Here is a 27,505-nt window from a genome sequence, read left to right as displayed (position 1 = left end):
GCCATGTCTGAAGGGTGAGTCTGTAACTGTCACACTCTGTGCCTTTCAATCAATCACACAACTATGTTGGCTCCCCAGCAGTACTCATAAACCAGAACAGCCATGTCTGAGGGGTGAGTCGATAACTGTCACACTCTGTGCCTTTCAATCAATCACACAACTATGGCAATGTTGTCAATATGGGACAGAAAATAACGTCTTCTTTCGATTTGTTTGTTTGTTTGTTTGTTTGATTTGCAATATGTTGAAAAAGACCGGTAAGTCAGTTTTGGACATATTTTCCCCCCTCATACCTTTCGTTGTGCCTAATATCTTAAAATTGCCCTTTCGTTGATTACTTAGCTTTGTTGTGCACAGTTAAACCTTTGTAACAGTCCTTTTGATACTGTATACATACAGTTGAAGTCGGAAGTTTACAAGCGCTTAGGTTGGAGTCATTAAAAAACTCATTTTTCAAACACTAGTCAAATTTCTTGTTAACAAAATATAGTTTTGGCAAGTCGGTCAGGACATCTACTTTGTGCATGACACAAGTAATTTTTCCAACAATAGTTTACAAATAGACTATTTCACTTATAATTCACTGTATCACAATTCCAGTGGGTTAGAAGTTTACATACACTAAGTTGACTGTGCCTTTAAACAGCTTGGAAAATTCCAGAAAATGGTGTCATGGCTTTAGAAGCTTCTGATAGGCTAATTGACACCATTTGAGTCCATTGGAGGTGTATTTCAAGGCCTACCTTCAAACTCTGTGCCTCTTTGCTTGACATCACAGGAAAATCAAAAGCAATTAACCCAAGTTAAACAATTTAAAGGCAATGCTACCAAATACTAATTGAGTGTATGTAAACTTCTGACGCACTGGGAATGTGATGAAAGATGTAATAAATCATTCTCTACTATTATTCTGACAATTCACATTCTTAAAATAAAGTGGTGATCCTAACTGACCTAAGACAGGGCATTTTTACTACGATTAAATGTCAGGAATAGTGAAAAACTGAGTTTAAATGTATTTGGCTAAGGTGTATGTAAACTTCCGACTTCAACTGTATGCTATGCAGGCAGTTAGCATGTCATGCTAATGAATAGCCACACTGGCATCTTGGTAACAGCTTGTGCGACTTAACAAGTTAGACATTATAATCTATCAGCAATTGCTGAGCAATTGTCGTGTCACAAGGCCATTTGTCTCAGGCTAACTGATAATCATCCAAATGATCCCAAGACCACTGGAGCAACACAGAAGGACTCATTTGGTATCAATACCAAGCCACATAAACAGTAGAAATGAGCCCCTTGCTCTCGAAGACTGTGCTTCAATGAATCCTTGGTGATATGGTGGCAGAGCATTACATTATATTACATTAGGAACCACAGCTCATCCTAATCAACAGAGACAGGCGGTTGTTTGCTCTGTAGCTCCGCTATAATAGAGACCACATATGACTACAGGCTAACATCATCAGTGACTGTAATGAATGAGCCTACCTACATATGAAGATGTGCTAACATCATTAGCGACTTTAATGAGCCTATTATATACCTGTTATGTCTCATCTCTCTCTCTTCCAGAAAAAGACAAAGTACTCAGCGACTCGCAGGTTACTGCTGAAGGTAGGTCGGCCTGTATGGAAGTGAAAAATAAACTTTATTCACAGTACTGATGGCACATGTACGTTTAGCAGGCTGCGTATGACTCGTACACATGTTCAGATGTAGGATCTTAATTTGACCTACAGCATATTGTCACAGCAAATAATCTGGATCCGGCCCAAAATGTTCACATTTTGACGGTGAGGAAATATAACACATTTTCAGTGTGTCCCTCCGGACCTCATTGAAGACCGAATGTGGGCCCCGGGACAAAATGAGTTTGACACCCCTGCTTTAGTCCATAATGTTGCTTGATAGGTGGTTAGGCTATTACCTTGACAAAAGTAGGCTGGATGAAAAGTGCAATATTGTTAATATAACTGTGTGCTAGTGTGGGTTTTCAGTGAATTTATGTAAATCACAAAATTCTCAGCACCAAAGAATGATCCAATTAAGATCCTACATCTGTACACACACAACAACACCAACAACATACAAGTGCCTTGAAAATCATGTTCACCAAAACTGAAGTAAAGGTCCAAAAACACTTGAAAGCACAACATTTTGCACATCAGTTGAACTATCAATTGTATTGTCTTATCATTAAGTTGTTCAGCTATGTTTCCCTATAGCAAAAACTGCTGAAGAAAGCTGGGGTCTTGCTGGTCCAGGAGCTAAGCAACAAGGTGACGGAGAGGGAAAGCACCTTGAGCGAGAGAGTACCACCGCTGAAACTCTCCGGCCTATCTGTGCAAGAGCTTCAGGTACACTAACATAACTCTAAGGCCCAAGGTTCAAGTACCTATATAGTGTTTCCTAAGGACTCGAAGCGAGGCGACCATCTCTGTCGGCGCCATCTTGCACTTCTATTGAGTGTATATGGCTCTGGTCAGAGATGGGCCGTATTTAAATTTGTCATTTGTATTTCACTGGCCTGAACTACAATCCTATGGATTTTGTAACAAGATACAGTACTTTTGAGACCTGCTTTTTTTTGGTACTTTTTTTGGTAAAAATATCGTTTTTTTTATAGTGGTTCACAATTTTTTGGCCAACCTGCATTGGTATCAGAAGTCTGTTGGCACTATGGTGTGATAAAAGTGTCTGGTAATATGTAAATATGTAAATGTCCAAAAAGTAACACTTGCAAAGCATGCAGGGAATTATTGTAATGAGCTCCTCCCCCGAAACAAGGCCAAAACTAATACCCAGTGTGCTTTGCAATTGTTTCTTTTAAAATTTTTCTCATTTAGCAGACACTCTTCTCCAGAGTAATTTAAAGTCAGTGCATTCAACTAAGGTAGATAAACAACCACATATCACAATCATAGAAAATGAATAAAATAAAGATGTTACCATTACTGATAATGTTGTTGTAGTGAAGGCGTCTAGTTGCAAATGTATTTTGACAATACTTAAATTACCTGTGTTTTCATTATGTACCTTGAAAAGGTTTTCGCTATTTTATTTTAATACATTGGTCTTTAGAGTATTTTTTAATTGTAACAAGATATATCTTTATACATTTTTGGCTCTGGTCAAAAGTAGTAGGGAATAAGATGCTATTTGGTGTGCATATAGTAGCCATCCAAGCTTACATTGTCTGGACTTATTCACTGGTGTGCTGTTGGTAAAGAACAGCATCTCCATTTTTGTTTAGACGTGTCCAAATAAAAATTGGAGCACCCTTCAACCTGTCTCATTGATGAGTGAGTGGAATTTTAAAGTAGTGGCTTTTGTAGTTTGTTTGATGCATCCTCCCACAGTACTTTCTCAACAGTCTTTGGTGGTTTATAGATGACTGAGTCTTTTTTTCTTCACAGGAGCTCTGTAAGGAACTGCACAGGAAATGTGACACAGTGGATGAGGCACGATACGATATTGAAGCAAAAGTGCTCAAGAATGAGAAAGAGGTTTGTTTTTTTTGTCATGTAAATTAAATGAGTTTACGCTGTCAGTCTTGGGACAGTTACCTGAAGTTACCTGAGATCTATGAAAGTGCCTCAAAGTGTATTTCGTTGAAGACAACCATTTTTATGCTGACTTCTATTGGTGATTTCAATATTCTACAAGTTCCAAACGTGCCACAAAATGCTTTCTCTTTCAAATAAAAGCATTTTGATTTTCATTGAAATGCCAAGACCCTAAATGGCAACATGCTTATTAGTTTATAAGGGTACGGGAGAGTGAACCTTTTGGCTGTATGTACATCTCAGCTCGTGGACCTGAATGCAAAGATCAACGAGCTGAAAGGGGGGAAGAGACCTAACCTCAAGAAGGTCAAGAAGTCTGCTGACGCTATGCTGGGGGCTCTGACTGAGGCCAAACTCAGCTCCAAGGCGGACTTCAAGTCCAACCTGAAGACAGTCAAGAAGGACAAGAAGGAAGAGGAGGTAAGACTGGGAAGTTTAGAAGTAAACATACAATGGCTTCTGGTAATGTCATAGTTTACAGCTCTGTTTCAGCTGGCACTGAGTTTTCTTTGTACGATGTACACAAACACGTGGTACCAATGGGTACTTAGTCCAAATAATTCATCACATTTAAGTAAAGGTTTGATTCAAGTGACGCTGATCAAGATACAGAGTTCATTGGTCTTGTTTGCCGTGTCTGAGTTGTGTTTGATCATCCATACTGTACGTGACCATGGCAACCAGGCCGTCATTGTAAATAAGATGTTTTTCTTAATTGGTTACATTTGAAGGACTGTCCATTCTCTTCACAGAAAGTGGACCCAGGTGACTGGCGGAAGAATGTGGAGTCCATGTCTGGAATGGAGGGAAGAAAGAAGCTTTTCAATAGCTAAAACAGTTACAAATGTAAATGCACTGGCTCTGTAGAGATCTGCGGCTGCATTGCCTGATTGTTTACTCATTTTTATTTTGGATTTTCCCGAAAAATATATTTTTTGCAGTGAGATTGTGTTTTGGGGGAAAGTATGAAGTGTGAGGTATTTTACACTAAAGACTGAGGGAACTATAAAGACTCTGAGAACTAATCAATATTTTTATTAAAAACTATTTGGTGTGGGCTACATGATTTTGATTCCTATCAAGAGAAAATAGTCAAATGTGGAACAACCTAATAATACTCATCATATTAGTTCATTTTGTAAATATTCAATTCCAGTTGATTAAAACACCAATTATTCTGTTTTGGTTTATCTGCCAATATTTATGATTTTTTTTTTTTAAATATGATGAAGTTGGTTCTCTTTCATGTTGTTTACTTTTGCCATAATGCAATATGAAAATCTTAAAAACACATACAGTGTAGATGCTGTTAATTACATGGATAAGCCACTCAATGAGTAGTGTTGGATTTTCAAGAGCAGTTCTCCTTTCAGACTGTGGGTGACACTATAGACAAGCTATTGTACTATTTAACCAAGGTTGCCATTTTCACCTCTGTCACTTCAGTTCAATCCTATCACCACTAGGGTGTGTTATAGCATTACCCTTTCATTTAAAAGTTGACCTGTGGGTGGTTTGTGCTTACAAATGACACCTGGGGGTATCATTCACTACCACTGATCTCTGGTTATCAATGGCAAAGTCAGTAATCATCTTGATGTTCACAATCTCCCCTGGGCCAAAGACTACTAGCAAAGTAAGGAGACGTTTGAATAGTCGTGTAGTTCCGGTGAATTATACCAATAAAGAGAACGAAACTGGTTGAATTCAGCAGACATAAACATAAGCGCTTTCTAAAATGGGTACCATACTGCGACCAATACGCTGCTACAAATGGCCTATAAAACCAGTCATAAGAGTGTCTTAAGTCCATAGAGCTGTATTGGAGAGGGGAGGCGATGTTTTTGGCAGAGAACGAGCTGGCTAGAGGAAGGGAAAGGCATTATGGAACAACGCAGCCTCTCTGCAGATCATTACAGATGGTACAGAGACACACATAGGTGAGTAACCTGCCATCGGGCTTCAAAGGTTGGGGGAAGTCAAGCAGCACGCTTCTGCAAATATGCATTCATTTTTATATGGCAGTGATGTGTTATAGTTTTTTTTCTGTGATAAAGGACAGCTACTGTCCCTAACCCTTTCCACAGCTCTCTTTGGCATGACACACATTTGCTTGTGCTGGTAGGAAAATGGTCGAGGCAAATGTGATGGGAGTAAACATTTACAATGTCTGACAGGGGCTCTAAAACTATAAACATGCGGTATCCCATTTGTTGTGGGAGACAGAGACACTCTATCCATTTCGTTTATATTTACTGTACAATGTGATTCTTTGGGTTGCTGATACTCCTCTAATAAAGTCGTCTTTACGTTTTATGATTAGCCGACGGCCCTGTTTTGGATGAAAGCAGATGCGGGCTCCGTGGTAATTTCAAACATCCCCACACGATGTTATACGTGACCTTTCTCTGCCTGGACTGCAGGAATGACTTCAAAAGGTGTATTGTCTGTTGCTGTACTGTGTGTCACTCTAGACTGAAAAAAAAAATCAAGAAACCAGGCTTGAGATCCACTTTGAGTACGTGTAAAGGGCTGCTATTAAAATGAATTGCTCAACATGCAGCGGCCTGCAACGCTTTGATGGGCTCATACAGCATCAATAGACAGCTTGGCCAGGCTTGTGAGATACAATAAATGGCTAGGCTACATTGAAGTGTGGGAAATCTACTTCGCTATAAAATAAGTAGTTCATTGCTCTCTCTTCCATGTCTGGCAATCCTTGCCTGTGTAATATTTCCTTTCAGTCGCCCTGTAAATGCATGCATTCTATACCAACTTAGTGACATTTCCTTAAATGACAATAAACAAGGGTTACCCACTAGGGAGGTTGTTGAAATCATTCTGTCAGAACTAACTACCCAGGCTGCCATTTATGGGCATCAGTCGACAGGGCACGATCACCAGAGGGCCATGGGGAGATGCTCCTTAAGGCCCAATGAAAGTAGTGACCTGAACCCCATGCTGAAAGAGAACAAACTCAGCAGATGTGTGGAGGAGTGGTCATCCTCCTGAGTTAGTGGGATGTTTTATTGGCTTCCTATGGAGGATAGGCTATGTTGGGCACGTGCCAGGGCCCATCACACTTGACAGCATCTTAATAAACTTGACAGTATCTTTATGCAATGTGATTTAAGAATGCAGCGTCAGACGTCTCTGAAGCCTCCTCCTTGTCATGGTGATGGTGATGGCTCCCCATCTGCTCGGGATGGAGATGGCTCAGTTACTGTAACGGGCTGTGCTGCTTCGTGTGATTTAAGATGCACCTGCGCGTAGGCTTCATACCTCAAATGATATAAACCCCATTGTCCCGTTTCATCACGAGTTAAGTAAGGGTGTTTTCCCACTTGACCCCTTTCAGACAATGTTTGTGATATCAGTTCGCAAAAAAATGTTGTGTAGTGTGAACACTTCAAAGGAACTCCGACACCTCAAAAGAGCCCTGACGCGAATCGAATTTGAAACCATCTCGAGAGGTGGTCTGAATTCGGTGCGCTTGAATTCCGCGGTCCGGTTCTCTCTTTTTTAGGTCAAGCTCTGAACACAGAGCTCCCAGAGGTTCGCTTTTCATTATTCCCGCACCACACACTAGACTACTGCAACACCGCTTCCCCTGCCATAAACCCTCACATTGGTGCCACTAAAGAGAGAAGATGATGATTTGCAGGTTCGCGGAAAAAAACGTGTGCTGTTTATGGATATTGCTTATCGATTGTCAAGGACGCGCAGATATTCCAAAATGAGTTTTTAGTTCAGATTATTTGTTTGCAATATGTGATCTATAGGTTAAGAGAGATTCATAAACTGTTTATTGATTGTGTGTTTTGAATAATGTGAGAAGACAACCTAATCACAACACAGGGTACAAAATCTATTCTAGCTCTTAAAGGGGCAGTAGCCTACCTTGAGTGTACAATTACAGTATTATTTATTCTGCAGTCCTTCTATTGCTATTTATTCTGTTACCAATCACATTTACATTTTAATAGTATCTTCTGATTGCAATTATTATGTCTCATATTTTAACTAAATGCAGTCTATTAGCTTCCAAAATCTAAGTAGGTATATCTAGATGTCCGATAACACATTCTGATTGAATGGTTTGTCCTGCACTTTGTAAAAACCCAGAATGCATGTTGTAAAACGATCTTAGTTATTTTCTAAACATAGCAATGTGAATGCAAAGAGGACTCGGCCCACAAAATAGGTGAGGTGAACTGACAAAAGAGTTGAGTACTCATTCAAAGGTAAGGGCTTTTCTTTACCCCAGAGTTCACTTTAAAAAGGACTGAGATTGGTTCTTTTAAAGTGGACTATATGTGAAAACACCCTAATTTATGTCAGATTAGTCAACAACTGCGGCGTCATTATTAAACTCCACTGTAACGTATGGGAACAACTAACATTATTCAACCACATTCCATGTTCAACGTTTTATATTCTCTGCCACAATTTTGTCCAATTCGGGCATGAAGGCTCAAGTTTACATTAGGTATAGAGCTGAAGATGTAAGTAAGATGGATTCGCTGTATGTGCTTTAGCCTTATAGCTGGGGATGAAGGTGTCCCCCAGGGATGTGTTCTGGTGCACCTTGACATGTAGAAGAGATGGAACCTGAGCCAGGTGGGTCACCGCTAGGCCTTCTAATCTCTCTGTGGGCCCGTAACACGCTACATGTAATTGATCATAATAAATCATTTGATATAATGCAGAGTGGAAATTAGCCATAGAGGGAGGTCATAGGGGGGATGGAGCAGGGATATCTTCAGTCCCATATACGAATTTATCATGCAGCTTTAAAAAAAAAGAACGAGTATCCACAGAAGGGGCTTGGGTTTCACGAGAGCTGTGAGGGATTTGGGAGATTAAGCACATGGATGGATGTTGTGTTCATGCTTTATTCAGTTTCATTTAGAACTTCTGGTTCAATTACAGTGTTCATTCATGAATGAAAATGTGACACATTTTTCAAGTACAGAGTCTTTTTTGTTCATCTACTATGCTGTCACTTGCCATGCTTGTGTTGAGGCTAAGCACACCAAATCCACTACAACTTTGTAACAACCTTTCCACAATGTTCTTGTTACTTACAACCTCATGCTATTTGCATTAGCCTACGTTAGCTCAACCGTCCCACCAATCCTGTAGAGGTAATTCAAAAGTTAACCAAATAGCTACCCGGACTATTGACCCTTTTTGCACCAACTTTTTTGAATCATCACATACGCTGCTGCTACTATTGACTATCTGTTACTTTATTCCTAGTAGTATGTACATATCTACCTCAATGACCTCGTACCCCTGCACATGGACTCGGTACTTGTACCCCTTGTATATAGCCAAGTTATCATTACTCTCATTACTCTACTTTTATCATGACGTGCTTGACTTTTCTATTATTTCTCCATTTTCGATCTCTCCGCATTGTTGGGAAGGGCCCGTAGGCACTTCACTTTTAGTCTACACCTGTTGTTTACGAAGCATGTGACCGATAAAATGTCATTTGATTTGATATAGCATAAACCAGCACCTGAGATCATGATGTAATTATGGCGTGAACAACAACAGCCTGCAGAGCTCCATGTTATTAAAACAACTACTGTATTAACATGCCTGGGGCTAAATCATATTTTAAGCAATCAAATTATGCATGAGAGTGGCTTTGCATGAAAATAGTGGAGGTTTGGGGATTTGTGGGGCTAGGAATTTGTGAGTAAAGGAGAAGGGGAAATGTGCCTGTCTGAATTCTCTACCTTGAGGTTAAACACCTGGGACTTTTTCTCGATTTACGCAGGGAGCAAACAATCATATTTTGTGTTTGCTGGATTTGTCCGATGTGAGCAAAAGGTTGATTGGAATTCCGTTCATACAGAGCATTACAAAATCTAACGAACAAACACTTTGTCACACACATAAAGTGGCACTCACTCACACACACACAACATATTTATTATACTGTAAGTGTATGGATTATGACTTAACATGTACAATAGAGAATTAATATGCATGTACTGTATTTTTCTGGTTCAGTGGCCTAACTTGCCTAAATACAGCCTTTGTCTATAATATCATTGTTTTAAGAGGAGAACAAAAGAGCAGAGATGCCCTTCTGCTATCTCATAACCATCTGCAGAACACTGGCTCTATTGTTTTATTATGGGGTGGAGGCTCCTTACCAACCCACTAAGCATTTACAGACGGCAACGTCTTTTTTTGGTCCTGTCCGGACCCGCCTTGATTTCAACGTCCTCAGACGTCCAGACCGGCGTATATTTGACCCAAACAAAGACGTCTATAATTGGTTCAGATTTGGTCTGGTCCAAACCTGAACAAATCTGAACCAATCATAGACATCCATGTTTCACAAGTTTGGACAGCACAGTACAGCTCCGTCTAATTCTCCCATCTCTCTCTTTTTCTCTCCCATCCCGGAGGACCTGAGGCCTAGGACCATTCCTCAGAACTACCTGGCCTGATGACTCCTGGCTGTCCCCATCCCAAGTCCATCTAGTCATACTGCTGATCCAGTTTCAGCTGTTTGGGGTTTTAGGCTAGGTTTCTGTGTAAGCACTTTGAGATATCAGCTGATGTAAAAGCGCCTTATAAATGCATGTGATTGATTGATTGATTGATTACAGTACAGTAGAGCACAGCAGAGTACAGTACATTACAGTAAAGAAAAATACTGTACAGTACAGTACAGTAGAGCACATCACAGTACAATACAGTAGAGCACACTAAAGTAAAGAAAATAAAAGTATAGTGTACTGTATTGTACCCTAATAAACTCTACTGCACTGTACCGTACTGTACTTTACCGAATGAAATTATACTGTCCTGTACTGTACCATACCGTACAGCGCTGTACTCTACTGTGCTCTACTGTATTAAACTGTGCCGTACTATACTGTGATGTTCAAACTTATGAAACTTAGCCAAAACCAGGGCTGTCCAACCCTATTCCGGGAGCTGCCCTCCTGAAGATTTTACTCCAACCCCAGTTGTAATGAACCTGATTCAGTTTATCAACCAGCTAATTATTAGAATCGGGTGTGCTAGATTAGGATTGGAGAGAAAACCTACAGGATGGTAGCTCTCCATGAACAGGGTTGGAGAGCCCTCGCTTAGACGTCTAATATTAGTTCAGGTTGGGATCTGGGACTGTAGTTATCAAGCGTCTCAGAGTTGGAAACCGTCCACAGTACATTTAGGCATAGGAGTAAGAGCATGTTTTCAACATTCCTATGACATAAAAGTACTCATATCTCAGGGTGCATTGATGTGAGCTTGAGAAGTGTCCTAACCGGTTAGGAGTTGCCAGAAGATGGGTGCATGGAGACGAAAGAAAGCACGCACATTTAGTTAGAGGAGGGATGTTTAAAAAAAGTTTAAGAATGGCAATTTAATCCAAATATACTGGTTAGATAAGGATACTTTATGTGACTGACCTTGTCCGTGATGCTACTTCTCCACCTACTGGACGACCATGTGCTCTCACGGCAGACATCAAAGTAATCCTCACTTTACACTTCCTGGCAAAAGGAAAAAAATGCAACGGTGTAACAGCGATGATTTGGGTCCATCACAGACTACTGTGAGCAGAGCAATCTGTTAAACCCTGGTGGCACTTACGGGACCTCAAATCATCCGGCGGTTCATTGATTCTCCCACCACTCAACGCCAGATTCTTCAAAAACATGCTTTTTTTCATGCCAATCGCTGGTTTTCCGGGGGTTGTTGGCGTCATTGATTGTACCCACATCAAAATCATTGCCCAACACATGGATGAAGACACGTTCATCAATCGAAGGCGGTACCACAGTATTAACACCCAAGTGTTTTTTTAATACAGTCTATATGTTGCTTGACGCTGTAGCCAACTGGCCTGGGTCTACACATGACTCCGGAGTGCTCAATGAGAGTGGCCTCAACATGCTGTTTGAGCGCAATGTTGTTCCCCCTGGATGTCACCTGCTTGGTGACAAGGGGTAACCCCAGAGGAGATGGCTGCTGACCCCTTTTCTACGACCTCTTCCCGGGGCTCAGCTCAATTATAAACAGGTGAGGCAATAGACCAAACATTTGTTTTAGTGGATTTTTATCTCAGAACATTTCAAATGTTAATCTATATAAAATGACATGTAAACATGTTATTATCCGGAGGGCTCACAAGATCCCAAGGAGCCTGGTAGAAAGGGGAATAGGAGAGTGGAAGAGGAGATTTCATGTGCTCCATGGAGAGGTGCATCACAGCTCAAGGATGGTCTACCACATAGTAATGTGCAATAGACGGGATGGTTGCCGCGCCACTTTCCTGTTCAAGCACATCACAACAACGTGAGTCCAACAATGTCTTATGCTGCTTCATAAATGATGTAGGATGCCAGAGAGAATATGTGTACTGTAGAGAAGAAAGTAATACTAAGTGTATGTTGTGTAGTAAGCTGTTAGTAGCCCATGTGCCTCACCCTAATAATTTGGTCTATTTTCACCAACGCGGTATTGTAAACACATCGTTTGTGGCCAGTGTGTGCGTATATCTTTGACAGTGCTACTGATAGTAGTATACTGTAAGAACGGCCCATGTTTCTGAATTCTGTACATTTCAAAAGTGCTGAACAAATAGTTATATTGACTATGTCCATCGTCTCTCGCTCATTAATGTCTTAATCGAAATTACGGATTGCATCTTATGAGCTTGTCGTCAAATTATGCCATAGTTTATACATCTCAATTGTCATTAGAAGCCACATTTGTTTAAGCAAGTCAGCCATATCAGCTATGTTTTTTTTAAAGGCAGTAAATGAGGCTGAATGAACTGTTTTGCTGCCAGACAAGGCTCTGCTGAAAGCCAGGTGTAGCAGTGGTAAGGTGTTGGGACTGCTGTTGGAACTCTGCTGTTGGGACAGCTTCATGTAGACCTTAACAGTTTGTGGGCACCGTTTGACACCATTATAGTGCAATTAATGTATTGTTTAGTGTTGTATTTTTGGCTTTGCTGGCATGCATCCCACTTTTTTTGCCACACCATGATTTACATGGTAAAATCGCCACTGGCTACAGATGAACTTTAACCTAAGGAGTTGGAAAGCACAATACAGACATGCCATAGTGGGCTAACAATTAAGTATAGGCTAGATTACTGTGAACAAATAAACACGCCATATAATTTTTAAAGCTTTTTTATTGTAAGAGAGTAATATTCTTCCAGCAAGCGCAACATTTTCTCCCTTTGCAGCTGAGCAATGTCCTCCTCGTAGTTTGTTGGAACCAAACCTTCCAGGGAGCTGCTGGTGGATGGATGTCCTGCATCAACAGCGAGGTGGAGGTCCCCTCAGACGCTGGGCCAGACGCAGGAGCTAGAGATGAGCTGCAACAACATAATTATTGTTTTCAGTTTAGCTTACTTATGGCCAATTAAAAAAAAAATAATCAGAATATAATGTGAACAAAAGTGTTTGAAATTCAACAGGAAGCTTAAATCCTACTTATTGTCCTGCTCGTTGACCCTCAAAAGCACAGCAGCTTGGCCCTCTCTAATGCACAAGATGGTCACATTTGAGCGACACAGATAGCTAAACACACATTCAGCTATAGCACTGAGGGGTTTAGGTGGAGGGCCACCTCCTGAATGCAGAGAATACCCTTTAGACAACAAAATAGTCTACTTAACAGTGTGCATAACATGGCAACTGAACTCAGGCCTACCTGTTTTTTCTGTTTCCCTGCAGAAGTTGGTCATCTCCAACCTACATTTTGATCGGATGGTGTACCAGCGTTTTTCACATTCTTCAGTGGTTCTTACAGAACAAATGGAATGTGCTGTTTATTGATTTGGATTCCTTCCTGTGCTGGCTGGTCAATGTATGACAAAATGTAACCTTGATAATACTTCTGTATTTCTCAACTTGCAGTGCAAATTGACTCCCACCAGTCGGTTTTCTTTTTATTTCCATGATGCATAATATGACACATTGTGTTTAAAAAGGCTGGAAAAGGCAAAGGGATTGGTAGTTCTATGTAAAGAGGTTCATGTGCGACAGCTGTTCATAATATCCTCTCAAACTAATTTGGTGAGTTCGATTAGCCTCACCACATTGCCAACCTTTCATGCGCCTGTGTGCCGGCGAGTATTATTTCACCTAAATAGTCCTAATAACCAATTTTACAATTGTCCGACACCATTATAATTATATTTTATGACGATTACATTTTAATATAACAATAAAAACAGGACATTGAATAGCCTACAAAACAAACAACTGAGATCAACTCACAAGACTAACTACTACTCATAGCTGAAAATAGGAGAGAGACGCTTGATAACTACCTTTTATGTCATACTCTGAGCGGTGAGTTAAATTAGGTCACTGTCATACTTTATTCCCAATTCCTAGGAGTAATTCTGAAATGCTTGATTACTAAGGGCCCTGTATGGGATCAATATCATGCCAAATTTATTCGCAAATGTAAATCACCAATCCACAAATGTAAATCACCAATCCAGAAATGTAAATCACTTTCCACAAATGTGAATCGCTTTCCACAAATGTGAATCGCTTTCCACAAATGTGAATCGCTATTCACAAATGCATTCACCATAAACAAACAAACACCTTTTGATTTGTATTTGTAAATCGAGGGCCATGCTGATGCCTGCCTTTCAAGGCTGCATAAATTATAGTACGGTAACCATAACATGTTAACCATATGTGTACCCATAGCATGTCCAACGTAAATAATCAAAAACCTAACCCTAGATTACTCTATGTTTGCAACACTATTGCGGTGTACACCTGTTCATCACCCAAATAGTTGAATTAGCTGGCCAGTGTGATAGCACCACTAAATGTGAAGGATATGTCATACATTGTAAATGATTATAATCCATCCGCTGTCTCATGTTGCACAGATGATGAACATTAAGGAGACATACGTTTTCCTGAGGCCTCTAACCATTCCCACAGGAGAGGCATGCTAAACGTAGAGGGGAGGTGTAGGAATCAGACTTTGTAACCGTATTGTTTCCGTCCCTCTCCTCGCCAAAACCTGGCTTAAACCAGGGACCCTCTGCACACATTGACAAGTCACCCTCAAAGCATCGTTGCCCATCGCTCCCCAAGCACCAGTACCTGCCGATCTATAAATTACTTCTCCATAATCCAGCGTGAGTAGGATGGTCATATGAATCAGGGTTAGTTTGGCAGCTGTGGTGAAAGAGGAGTGATTACGATAGAGGAAACCAAGTCTGGATGTAACTTTAGCCTGCAGCTTTGATATCTGCTGAGAGAAGGACAGTGTACTGTATAGCATACTCCCAAGTACTAGTATGAGGTGACTACCTCAAGCTCTAAACCATCAGAGGTAGTAATCACGCTTGTGGGGAGAGGGGTATTCTTCTAACCAAACCACATGACGTTTGTTTTGGAGGTGTTCAGAACAAGTTTAAGGACAGAGAAAGCTTGTTGGACACTAAGAACGCTTTGTTGTAGAGCATTTAACACAAATTCCGTGGAGGGGCCAGTTGAGTATAAGACTGCGTCATCTGAATATAAATGGATGAGAGAGCTTCCTACTGCCTGAGCTATGTTGTTGATGTAAATTGAGAAGAGCGTGGGACCTAAGATCGAACCTTGGGGTACACCCTTGGTGACAGGCAGTGGCTGAGACAGCAGATGTTCTAACTTTATAACCAGGCCAAAGACCCCTCAGAGACACCAATAGTCCTTAGCCGGCCCACAAGAATGTAATGGTCTACCGTATCAAAAGCTTTGGCCAGGTCAATAAAATAGCAGCACAACATCGCTTAGAATCAAGGGCAATGGTGACATCATTGAGGACCTTTAAGGTTGCAGTGACACATCCATAACCTGAGTGGGAACCAGATTGCATACCAGAGAGAATACTATAGACGTCAAGAAAGCCAACACTTTTGATAAACAGGGCAAAATAGAAATAGGCCTATAACAGTTAGGATCAACTTGATCTCCCCCTTTAAATAAAGGACTAACTGTGGCTGCATTCCAAGCAATGGGAACCTCCCCAGAGAGGAGAGCCAAGTTAAAAAGGTCAGAGATAAGTTTGGCCATTATAGGGGCAGCAACCTTAAAGAAGAAAGGGTCTAAACCATCTGACCCAGATGTTTCTTTAGGGTCAAGTTTAAGGACCTCCTTTAGCACCTCGGACTCAGTAACCGCCTGCAGGGATAAACTTTTATGGGGTCAACTTTTTTTCTACGACTACAAATCGTTTTCTACCGTGATAACTTTTTTCAATGTGTGAGAACTTCTTGTCTACGCATGAGAACTTCTTATCATTTTCTTGTCCTAAATCCCTACCAAAAGTCAGGTGACCTAAGCGCTACCAAATACAGAGTTGCAGGTTAGCCATCTCTGTCATGTTTGTGCAAGTCTCTCTTATGTTCAAATCTTTATGCCAGTCATTTTACTTAAGGCCCTTGATTTACAAATACAAATCAAAAGGTGTTTGTTTGTGGATAACGAATTACATTAGTGGAAACCCATTTTTATTTGTGGCTTGTTGATTTACATTTGTGGAAAGTGATTTACATTTGTGTATTGGTGATTTACATTTGTGGAAAATAATTTATATTTGTGGATTGTTGATTTACATTTGCGAATATATTTGGCATGATATTGATCCCATAGACCTGGTCCGCATAGACCAAATGTGTATGTGTTTGGAGGTGGAGCTCATTAGAATAATTCCCAGCATGATTTGCAATTGTTTGTTTTTACATTTACATTTTGGTCAGTCAGCAGATGCTCTTATCCAGGCCGACTTAGTGCATTCAATTAAGGTAGATAAATAACAGCATATCCCAGTCATAGCAAGAAAAAAAAACATTCTGTAACCGTTACTGACAATGTTATTGTAATTGAAGTGGTGTGTTGATTTATTTAGTAAGGTATACTATTGTGAATAGCGTCACTGATAGTTTAATGCTTTTGAAAAGTGAGCTTAAGTACAGTGTATTTTGAAAGTATTCAGAGTAATTGACATGTTCAAAATGTTGTTATGTGACATCCATATTCTAAAATCCTAATCAATTTACACACTGTACCATAATGACAAAGCAAATACAGAATTTTAGAGACATTTGCACATTTATTAAAAACAATAAACGGAAATACCTTATTTACATAAGTATTCCGACCCTTTGCTATGAGACTAAAAATTCAGCTCAGCTGTATCTTATTCTATTGATCATCCTTGAGCTGTTTCTACAACTTAATTGGAGTCCACCTGTGGTAAATTCAATTGATTGGACATGATTTGGAAAGGCACACACCTGTCAATATAAGGTCCCACAGTTGACAATTCACGTCAGAGCAAAAACTGAATCGTGATGTTGAAGGATTAGCCATAGAGCACCGAGGCAGGATTGTGTCGAGGCACAGATTTGAGGAAGGGTACAAAAACGTTTCTCCACAGTGAAGGTCGCCAAGAACACAGTGGCCTTTATCATTCTTAAATGAAAGAATTTTGGAACCACCAATATTCTTCCTAGAGCTCGCTGCCCTGCCAAACTAAGCAATCGGGGTAGAAGGGCCTCCACTAAATCAGGCCTTTATGGTAGTGTCCAGATGGAAGCTACTCCTCAGGAAAAGGCACATGACAGCCCGCTTGGAGTTTGCCAAAAGGCATCTAAAGACTCTCAGACCATGAGAAACAAGATCCTCTGGTCTGATGAAACCAAGATTGAACTCTTTGGCTTTAATGCCAAGCATCATGTCTGGAGGAAACCTGGCACCATCCCTATGGTGAAGCATGGTGGTGGCAGCATTATGCTGTGGATATGTTTTTGAGCAGGAGGGACTGGGAGACTTGTCAGGATTCAGGGAAAGATGAATGGAGCAAAGTATAGAGAGATCCTTGATGAAAACTGTCTCCAGAGTACTCAGGACCTTAGACTTGGGCAAAGGTTCACCTCCCAACAAAACAACGACCCTAAGCACACAGCCAAGACAACACAAGAGTGGCTTCAGGACAAGTCTCTGAATGTCCTTGAGTAGCCCAGCCAGAGCCCGGACTTGAACCCGCTCGAACATCTCTGGAGAGACCTGAAAATAGCTGTGCAGCGACACTCCCCATCAAACCAGACAGAGCTTGAGAGGATATGCAGAGAAGAATGGGAGTTACTCCCCAAATAAAGGTGTGCCAAGCTTGTAGCGTCATACCCAAGAAGACTCGAGGCTGTAATCACTGCCAAAGGTGCTTCAACAAAGTATTGAGTAAAGGGTCTGAATACTTATGTAAATGTCATATTTCAGTTTTTTTAAATTTTTAAATAAATTTATAAAACTGTTTTTCTTTGTCATTATGGGGTATTGTGTGTAGATGAGGGGGTGGGGACAATTTAATACATTTTTGCTGTAATGTAACAAAATGTGGAAAAAGTCAAGTGGTCTGAATACTTTCTGAATGCACTGTACACAATGACCGATGGGAACAATAATGAATATTATATTGCAGTCTTCAGTTGGCTCCTCTTTCTTATATTAAGAGGCTTGAACAAGTATTATTGTGCTTACACTGAGAACATTTGTAAATTAAGTATTTTCAATGTCCAGAAAATATGTATTTTCACCTTTCATTTAGCACCTAAAATGCACCTGATTTCAACATATGGAAAATACGTATTTTCGAGTCTGGAAAATGCTAATTTTCTCCTTTAATTCAGCACCTAAAATGTACCTGACGTCAACATCTGGAAAATACGCTTTTCAACTTCATTTTGCTTAAAAGTTGTTGGAAAGAAAAGGTCACAATGGACCAGAAAGATGATAAACTCAAACAAATGTTTTTTTTTTTTTAAGTAGGCTATTACATAACTGATCGAGTAAGAATGTTGTCTAAATAACGTTTAAAGGTGCCCTGCAATACAAAGTCTCACTTTATTACTTGGTTAATCCCGAGTAATTAGGAAACTGCTGAAATTGGGGATATTTTGAGTCCTTTCTAAATAGCTTTTTACACCAGTCTCTAAGTGTTTGTTTGAGCAGAAGTACCCTTTTTCGCCAAGATTAACATTTCACATGATCTTTCCTGACAGAGGATTTTCTTTCAGAGGCCCCTTGAAGGATAACCAAAAAAAGGGCATTCAGCAAATCAGTTTTTAGATTATTTGGGGTTGTAAGAACTTTCAATGTCGGCATTTATTTCCTCACTTTTTTACGAAGTGATGGCCTGAGTTTTTGACTTTTGACATCGTGTTTTTAAAAAATACATAGCCTAAGCAGCACTTGGACCAGACTAAGGGCAATATGCACAGGGCTCTTCAACTGTAAACATATGAGAGATGTGTGCGATTATGTTTTGAAGGGAGGGGCTTGCGCTTTGTAGTAGCCTATTATTGAATACCGTGGAGCAGACCGATCGGAAGGCAGATTCTGTCTCTCTACATTGACTGGCCTGCTTCGTGGTTGTTTGCTAACCCGGTGAAAGAACAATCGTTTACTTGCTGAACTCAATAGGTACGTTTTGCGCTTCCGAAGTTGTTTGTGTTGTTTATCCAACTTGGTGAAATTTGCGTAGTGCTTATTGATTACAACTTGTGCGATGATCTTTTTGTGCTGTGCGATGCTGCAATTGATTAGATATGTAATTTTAAAATGATAGATTTCTACAGCAAACTGCACAGGGTGCACACACCCAGCAGTTTCCTAATAATGTGGCTATCCTGCGGTTAGCATTTTTTCAATAATTTTAACTTAAACTATAAAGAATTAAAGAGTCGATGTAGATGATTTGCGCATTGTAAATCAAATGTGGTTGTTATCGAGTATAATATTTTATGGCAAATCACTTTAGAAAACCTATTACCGATCTGAATGTGAATTCTGGAATGTCCCCGCTGCCCCATGCCATAGATTATTATCAGACAAATATGAGGAGGCAGTCTCCAAACTCATGGAGTGGGATGTGAGCCAGATCTCTCTCCCTTATAATAGACAATACATAGGCTGCATATCAATTGACAATTTCAGGAAATGTGTCGTTGATTTAATTATGCTTTTGATTGGTATTTGCCAGTGGGCTAACTCTAGGATCAATTATACCAACAGTTAAAGTCAGAAGTTTACATACACTTTAACCAAATACATTTAAACTCAGTTTTGTGCAATTCCTGACATTTAATCCTAGTAAAAATTATCTGTCTTAGGTCAGTTAGGATCACCACTTTATTTTAAGAATGTGAAATATCAGAATAATAGTAGAGAACGATTTATTTCAGCTTTTATTTCTTTCATCACATTCCCAGTTGGTCAGAAGTTTACATACTCAATTAGTATTTGATAGCATTGCCTTAAACAATTTAAACTTGGGTCAAACGTTTCGGGTAGCCTTCCATAAGCTTCCCACAATAAGTTGGGTGAATTTTGTCCCATTCCTCCTGACAGAGCTGGTGTAACTGAGTCAGGTTTGTAGGACTCCTTGCTCGCACATGCTTTTTCAGTTCTGCCCACACATTTTCTATTGGATTGAAGTCAGGGCTTTGTGATGGCCACTCCAATACCTTAACTTTGTTGCCCTTAAGCCATTTTGCCAAAACTGGAAGTATGCTTGGGGTCATTGTCCATTTTTGGAAGACCCATTTGCGACCAAGCTTTAACTTGATGTCTTGAGATGTTGCTTCAATATATCCACATAATCTTCCTACTGATGATGCCATCTATTTTGTGAAGTGCACCAGTCCCTCCTGCAGCTAAGCACCCCCACAACATGCTGCTGCCCCCGTGCTTCACGGTTGGGATGGTGTTCTTCGGCTTGTAAGCCTTCCCCTTTTCCTCCCTTTTCCTGGTCATTATGGCCAAACAGTTCTATTTTTGTTTTAGGTTTGAGTCAGGTTTGTAGGCCTCCTTGCTCGCACACACTTTTCAGTTCTGCCCACAAATATGTTATAGGATTGAGGTCAGGGCTTTGTGATGGCCACTACAATACCTTGACTTTGTTGCTTCAATACATCCATATAATTTTCCTATCTCATGATGCCATCTATTTTGTGAAGTGCACCAGTCCCTCCTGCAGCTAAACACTCCAACAACATGATGCTGCCCCCGTTCTTCACTGTTGGGATGGTGTTCTTCAGTTTGCAAGCCTCCCCCTTTTCCCTCCAAACATAACGATGGTGATTATGGCCAAACAGTTCTATCAGACCAGAGGACATTTCTCCAAAAAGTGCGATTTTGTCCCCATGTGCAGTTGTAAACCGTAGTCTGGCTTTTTTTTGGTGGTTTTGGAGCAGTGGCTTCTTCCTTGCTGAGAGGCCTTTCAGGTTATGTCGATATAGGACTTGTTTTACTGTGGATATACATACTTTTGTACCCGTTTTCCTCCAGCATCTTTACAAGGTACTTTGCTGTTGTTCTGGGATTGATTTGCACGTTTCGCACCAAATTACGTTCTCCTCTGAGACAGAACGCGTCTCCTTCCTGAGTGGTATGATGGCTGCATGGTCCCATGGTGTTTATACTTGCGTACTATTGTTTGTACAGATGAACGTGGTACCTTCACTCATTTGGAAATTGCTCCCAAGGATGAACCAGACTTGTGGAGGTCTACAATGTTTTTCTGAGGTCTTGGCTGATTTCTTTTGATTTTCCCATGATGTCAAGCAAAGAGGCACTGAGTTTGAAGGTAGGCCTTGAAATACATTCACACCTCCAATTGACTCAAATGATGTAATTTAGCCTATGAGAGCTTCTAAAGCCATGACATAATTTTCTGGAATTTTCCAACCTGTTTAAAGGCACAGTCAACTTAGTGTATGTAAACTTCTGACCCACTGGAATTGTGATACCGTGAATTATAAGTGAAGTAATAGTCGGTAAACAATTGTTGGAAAAATTACCTGTCATGCACAAAGTAGATGTCTTAACTGACTTGCCAAAACTATAGTTTGTTAACAAGAAATTTGTGGAGTGGTTAAAACGAGTTTTAATGACTCCAACCTAAGTGTATGTAAACTTCCGACTTCAACTGTCTATAAATAATTACGTTACAAATGCATTAGTTTTAACTGGATAATACCTCAAGTTATGAAGAACAAACAAAACAACATCCTCCTTTACACAAAATGAATAATGTTTCACTTAAAAGCAGTTTCCTTTGATTTGCTGTCATCCCTAAATATTTGGGATGAATATAATTGGACCTTCTCCAACTGTAAACTGTGGCCTTGTGCTGTGGCGTGGGATTTTACTGTCTCTTGTAGACGAATACTAGCTGTCTTCAATTGCCTGAGCCAAGGGATGTCATGAAAGCAAAGGATCCATCAGGTCAGATCCTCTCCACTGGGGGTCCAACTGACAGCCGTGGCCCTCATCAGGGATAGGCTTAACCATCTGTACTGGGTTGGCTAGAATCTTTATCCCTATGTAGGTCTAGCTGATGCTACACAGGACCAGCTGAGCCCAGTTAAACCATGATTAATCGGAGTAATCAACTTGATATCTAAGTTTATCAAAGCAACAGGAAACGCTGATGTTATAATGGGCTGTAGAAGGCTACTCATTGATTCAACACTGTCCAAACAGTGTGTGGTATTCCAAGAACCTTGTCTCTCTCTTTCTCTCTCTCATCTCACCGCATTGTGGTACAGTAAAGCATTTCAGTGAGATGTGCAATAACTCCAAATGAATCCACCCAAATAGTTTGGGCCAACCACCTTTTTTTCTTCTTTTTTTCCAACGTAGTCTATCTCGGCCTTCCGTTTGATCTCAGGTTGATTACAAAGCAGTTAGTATGAAGTGAGTGAACGGTAGAAAATGGGGTTCGGGGGCTATGGAGCTGCAGAATGCTCCGAGCTAGACAGCACAGTAATTGTCCATGAAGCTGTATCTGATAACACTGCAGTGTTTGGGGAATGCCCTTGTCTTATAAGGAACAGATTGAACCTGCTGACAGACGATTGATATAGCCTTTGGAATGCATAACAGCCGGGCTTATTTTTTAGTCTCTTTCTGCCTCTTTTTTGCCTCTTTCGGCTACTTTTGTTTAGCGTATAAAGAGCCTGGGTAATGTGCTGTGCTGTATGGAGAGCGAGCGAGAGAGGGAGGGGGAGATCTGGAGGTAATTCTGCACAGTGATAACAAGGGTTTGGCTAGGGCCCGGGCAGGATGTAGGGAACACTGCCCTGGGTTTCCGGAGTCTGGTTTGCCCTGTGCATTACAGGCTGTCGTTACTCTGCTCTCTCTCTCTGCCCTTCATTTACATAATGTTTCAGGATCAGTTCTTCCATAACCTTAATCATGACTCAAAACGACGTAAAGATGGGCTTCAGACCAGTGAAGGGAGGAGAATACGCCCTCGAGGACTAGAGAAGGGAGTTTAGGTCTAGTTGGCCGGAGGTTAGAACATTGGGATGGGACTTGGACATAGACTTGAGGCTTGACCCTGGAGCATGCGATAGATTGTGGCCAAGGGCAGGGCTTTGATGCAGCCTTTGGATTCACAAACAATATAGTAGATCCCCCCTTAACTGTACTAGATAACTTTTCATTGCTCTCCGACTGACCTGAGCTACTTGTGTTCAAGCTCCCTGCAGGTGTGAAAACACACATTCTACTCTGGAATCAATACCACTGTCTTCAGGGTTGAGAAGCTGATACAGTTGTTAATGACAATGTTAATCCAGGCCCTCTCTCTTTCAAGGAGTGCCTGGAGACACTGTGGTTATGAGGGAAGGCTATTTGTTAGACACAGTATTTGAGAGAAGGCTAGTTGAAGCATAATGTCTTTTAAAGGTGGTGTCCTCTTAGGATTCATGAGAAATGTCTCGTTTTATTTTTCACTCTGAGTCTGGCTGCGTTTTACAAAGGCAGCCCAATTTTGACCAATCACATCAGATCTTTTCATGTCCGATATTTTTCAGAGCTGATCTGATTGGTCAAAAGACCAGTTAGTGGAAAAAGATGAGAATTGGGCTGCCTGTGTAAATGCAGACCTATAGTTTTGCAGTGCCTCTGTGGTGCGAGGCAGAGCTTTAATCCACTGCACTATTCAGTTCTAGAAGTCCTTTATATCTCTGCTGCAGCCTACAGTTACTATTACCGCCACAGAGAGGCTGCCAACTAAAATTAAGTACGAAAAAAGAGAACTCGCATCGGAAATTGTGTAACATAAACTGTTAGTTTTTGTTATTGCCATTGTTTACCGATAATATATTCAATTTATGTTTGTCAAATGTTCTGCAAGGAGTTCTAAATTATTACATGTTGACATGTAAATCCAAACACACGCAGTGTTCTCCGAGTTCGCCAGAGCATATTTTCTGGTTTGTCTTATAATGGACAACTTGTCTGTCAAGCATGTTTTTGCCTCGTTCAGTTTATTGCCACTTGGGTTGATTTTATGCAGATTTGCCGCCTCAAGATATATTTGTGGGATCGAGTAGCCATCTTTATATGCAATTGGTTACGCAACAAAGATGTCTCTTCTTCATCTCTGATCAAAAGAGTCAACATCATCAATGTCTCCAAGGGAGAAGTCTAATTGGAGCCCAAAGCTCAAATTTGTGTCCTCTCGACAACTGTTCCCGTGGAGCGTTCAGTTAATTTGAAGTGGAGGATGATTGACATGGAACTAAACCTCAAGTGATTCTGCCCTGGACTCTGGCCACAGCATACTCACTGTTATTTATTTTCTGCTTTGAATATGATAGCATGTAATTTGAATGCACTGTACCCAGAACCACACAGTAAGTTGGAGCACATTTGGAAAATTTGAGAGAGGAAAAAAAACAGGAATCTGCTTAACTCTTAACTGGTGACGATCAAAAAATGGGGGCAAATGGGGCATTCCTAATTTGTGAAGTAAGAGCAGCCAGCTGAAACTGAAACTAGATTTTGTTTATTTTGGACCCAGCAAATATGCAATAACTGGTTTACAGATGTTTTGTTAGTAATATATAATCTTTCCTCTTATGGCATGAAATCCTCTTTGTAATTCAACTTTATATTCTGTTTGTTGTTCTTCATTACCCAGCCAGGTTGCAATGGAAAGGTTCTGCATTGCATTAGAACCCGTGCCATACCAGGCTCGTATGTCTCCTCAGTCCTTGGTATGGATAGACTCTGGAAGTAGTCGGACTCTTCTGGGGAACGAAGAGTTTGGATGATGAAGAAGAACGCTGACACTCGTTCTTTTCGCTGTGGCTCAGATTAGAAGGCCTGTTAGATCAAACCTCTCCCACATTTCTCAGACTTTGAAGTGCTATCGTTCAAGGCCAGATTCCCTAATTGGTAGCATGGCAGACTGTTGATAATTGGCACATTTACCCATCGAATGCCAGTTGGCAGGCAGCGAGGCCTCCAGAAGTCCACCAGCTGTATACGGATATTTTCACATCCAACTCACTCACAACACAACCAACTCTCTTTTTAGTGGATGGGAGATGGTTCAGGAACCCTTGGCTTACTCAACCCAAGTCTTATAAGTTAAATGTTTTTGCCCCAAAGTATAGATTTCAAGGTTGGGGGTGATCGTGGGAGTGTGAGTTCAGTTCACTACCCCGAGACTCATACACTACTACTTATGTCATCCTCCAAAGATGTCTTCTGTTCAGTTCCCAAAACAACGACGGGGCTGAAAGTGTGTAACATTGTTGAGCAAGCCTTTTGCCCCTGGGCTTCTTTCCTCATCTGATAAAACAAGCACAGGAAATGTCTCTGCGAGCTGATTTGCTCTGTGTTTTCCTTTGGCGTCTACCCACAGGGACCACAGACATGCCTAGTGCTTCAACCAGTCCCCTGGCACTAAGTCTCTTCACCCCCCCCCCTTTTACAGACAGCTAACATTCCTCCTTCTCTCCCTCTCCTCCCTCCTCTCTCTCTCTCCGCCTCTCCTCGGCCCCCAAAACTAAACAAACATAGCTGATCAAGGCCTTAAAATCATCTTTTTAAAAGTCTCATATTTTAGGTTACTGGTGGAATTAAAGGTCCTATAGGTAATATAGTGAGGTAAATCCCAACAGTGTGTGTGAAAGATGCTATTGAGTGGAGGAAGAGTGAGGTCATGTTTTTTTGGAGATGGAGAGAGAGTCTATGAGTAGGGACACGGGTATGAGGGAACAGACGTGTGTGTGCGTGTGCGTGTGTGTGCACTTTAAAAAATAAAACACCCGCAAATTTAGTTGCTTCAACTAATTATTATTAAATAACTGGTTCCACATATTTTTGGGGGGGTTTAGTCAACTTTTTGGTCAAAGTGTTACCTGAACTTATCATAACAAATGATGTCTTTGCTCAATTTGTCTCATATGCTCATTCAACTGGAAATGATTATTTCTGGCATCTTAACTTCCAATGTTTTCAACTTACATATTTGACACACATGATTACATTGTGCATGTTAATTTACGCAGTAATTGTTATTCAACATGTCCTCACCTGGGATTTGAACTCACAATCTCTTGGTTCACGGCATTACAAGCTTCCTGCTACTCCACCATGTTTGTATCAATTAATCTGACTATTCTCTCATTATTGATTTGATTGACTTATTTAAGCAATTTGAGCTTTTTCTGTATAGTTCTTGGTGGGGCATATGACATGTTTGTTTTTAATGTTATTCCTTAATCACTATGATAAAGTGTACTTTTTAACAGATCTGAGGTTTACTTTTAAGTCCAATGTGTAGGAATACAGGTGAAATCGGTTATTGACACAGACAAGGTGACGTAGCTGGAAGATTAGACCGCTGTGACTGGAGTAGTTGTGAGTTCAAATCCCAGGCGAGGACATGTTGAATGCTAATTACTGTATAAATGTAATTATGTATGAAAATGTTGTATGTCAAAATCACTGTGTGTAACTAGTTCCACAGCCCAAAATAACAATTACTAGTTGAATGAACATATGAGGAAAATGTAGCAAACGCATCAAGTTTACTGAACTTTTGCCTATGTTTTCTCGTGTTAAAACCAGTTACTTTGTAATATTTTGTGTGTGTGGTACTGTATGGATGGTGGAGGTGGTGAGTGCGATGGGGAGTGTGGGGATTTCATGATGAATGCTGGCTCTCATGGGACAGAGCAGCTGGAGGAATCGGGGCTCTTAGGTAACAAGGGGATTTACCATTCGTATACAGCCGTTTGGATTTACCTCATGCTCAGACACGCAGAGTGGTGTCTTTTAATTCGAGAAACTGGAGGATTTGCGTCATTGAGTTCTCCGATTGACATCAGTGGATGATTTGTGTGTCTGTGAGATCTCGAGTTATGCAGGCGTAGGGTTCTGGAGACAGGATTCTGCACTTTATTGCTGACTCTCCGTACTGTGAGATCTCGAGTTATGCAGGCGTAGGGTTCTGGAGACAGGATTCTGCACTTTATTGCTGACTCTCCGTACTGTGAGAGCACACGAGAGATGAGGATATTGCTCATCTGTGTGTCACACAAGTCTAGGCTCTGACTGGTATGACACAGGATGCTGATGTGCTGCGCTGCGCTAGTTGTAACACTACAGTACTTTGATTAACACTTTAGCTGGAGTCAGTATGTAGTTACATCTCCCCCCCCCCTTTAAAAAATAAATAAATAAATGATGTAACAAACTTTGTCGGTTCATTACGCTGATTGTGCTGCTTCAGTTCAAAAGATGTGACTCTTGGAACTACAGTGTCAGTACTCTTTAGACTGGTTGGATCATTCTGACCTGTCTGGATCAGGACTACAGCTTCGGACAACGCTCCCTTGCACAGCAGCAATCCGAAGCCATGACCGCTGCCATTTCTCCTGTTGGAGCCAAGTGTTATGTTTTTAAAGGTGCAGACCTTTTTTGTTATTTTTATTTATTGTCTCCAGTAATGTTACCCACCTGAATTAGCCAGCCCAGTCTGGGGGTCTGCGTTCTGGCTGGTATTAGGAGCAGTACTAATGGTCTAAGAGTTTATTGAGTGTACTCTGTCCCTCG

General features: G+C 40.8%; 3 protein-coding genes across 12 annotated transcripts in view; all 3 read left to right on the top strand.

The window, feature by feature from the left end:
- LOC115106942 (troponin T, cardiac muscle-like) overlaps positions 1-27,505 on the top strand; it is a 309,390-nt gene that overhangs the window by 223,498 nt on the left and 58,387 nt on the right. The window lies entirely within an intron of this gene.
- LOC115106943 (troponin I, slow skeletal muscle-like) lies at positions 285-4,752 on the top strand. The gene is made up of 5 exons (XM_029630192.2): positions 285-1,620; positions 2,232-2,363; positions 3,423-3,512; positions 3,816-3,992; positions 4,325-4,752. Exons 1-5 carry the CDS (start codon positions 1,555-1,557, stop codon positions 4,403-4,405), a joined length of 546 nt encoding a protein of 181 aa, XP_029486052.2. The 5' UTR covers positions 285-1,554; the 3' UTR covers positions 4,406-4,752.
- Positions 18,876-27,505, top strand: part of LOC115106941 (non-muscle caldesmon-like) — a 54,319-nt gene continuing 45,689 nt past the window's right edge. For 3 of the 9 annotated variants that reach the window (XR_010460722.1, XR_010460723.1, XM_065008173.1), the window contains exon 1: positions 18,879-19,066. The gene's annotated coding sequence lies outside the window, so the exon portion shown is untranslated. Of the gene's footprint in view, positions 19,067-27,505 lie in introns of all 9 variants that reach the window. The other 6 variants (XM_065008172.1, XM_065008171.1, XM_065008168.1 and 3 more) reach the window with 5 other exon arrangements.

Source organism: Oncorhynchus nerka, linkage group LG23, assembly GCF_034236695.1.
Source record: "Oncorhynchus nerka isolate Pitt River linkage group LG23, Oner_Uvic_2.0, whole genome shotgun sequence".
Classification (NCBI taxonomy): Eukaryota; Metazoa; Chordata; class Actinopteri; order Salmoniformes; family Salmonidae; genus Oncorhynchus; species Oncorhynchus nerka.
The sequence above is the reverse complement of the archived record's forward strand: the minus strand, read 5'-3'. Positions and strand labels throughout refer to the sequence as shown.

Coding starts and splice junctions, on each gene's coding strand:
- LOC115106943 (XM_029630192.2), top strand. CDS start 1,555: ATGTCTCATCTCTCTCTCTTCCAGAAAAAGACAAAGTACTCAGCGACT. Junction 1,621..2,231: donor CTCGCAGGTTACTGCTGAAG/GTAGGTCGGCCT, acceptor GTTTCCCTATAG/CAAAAACTGCTGAAGAAAGC. Junction 3,993..4,324: donor AGGACAAGAAGGAAGAGGAG/GTAAGACTGGGA, acceptor TTCTCTTCACAG/AAAGTGGACCCAGGTGACTG.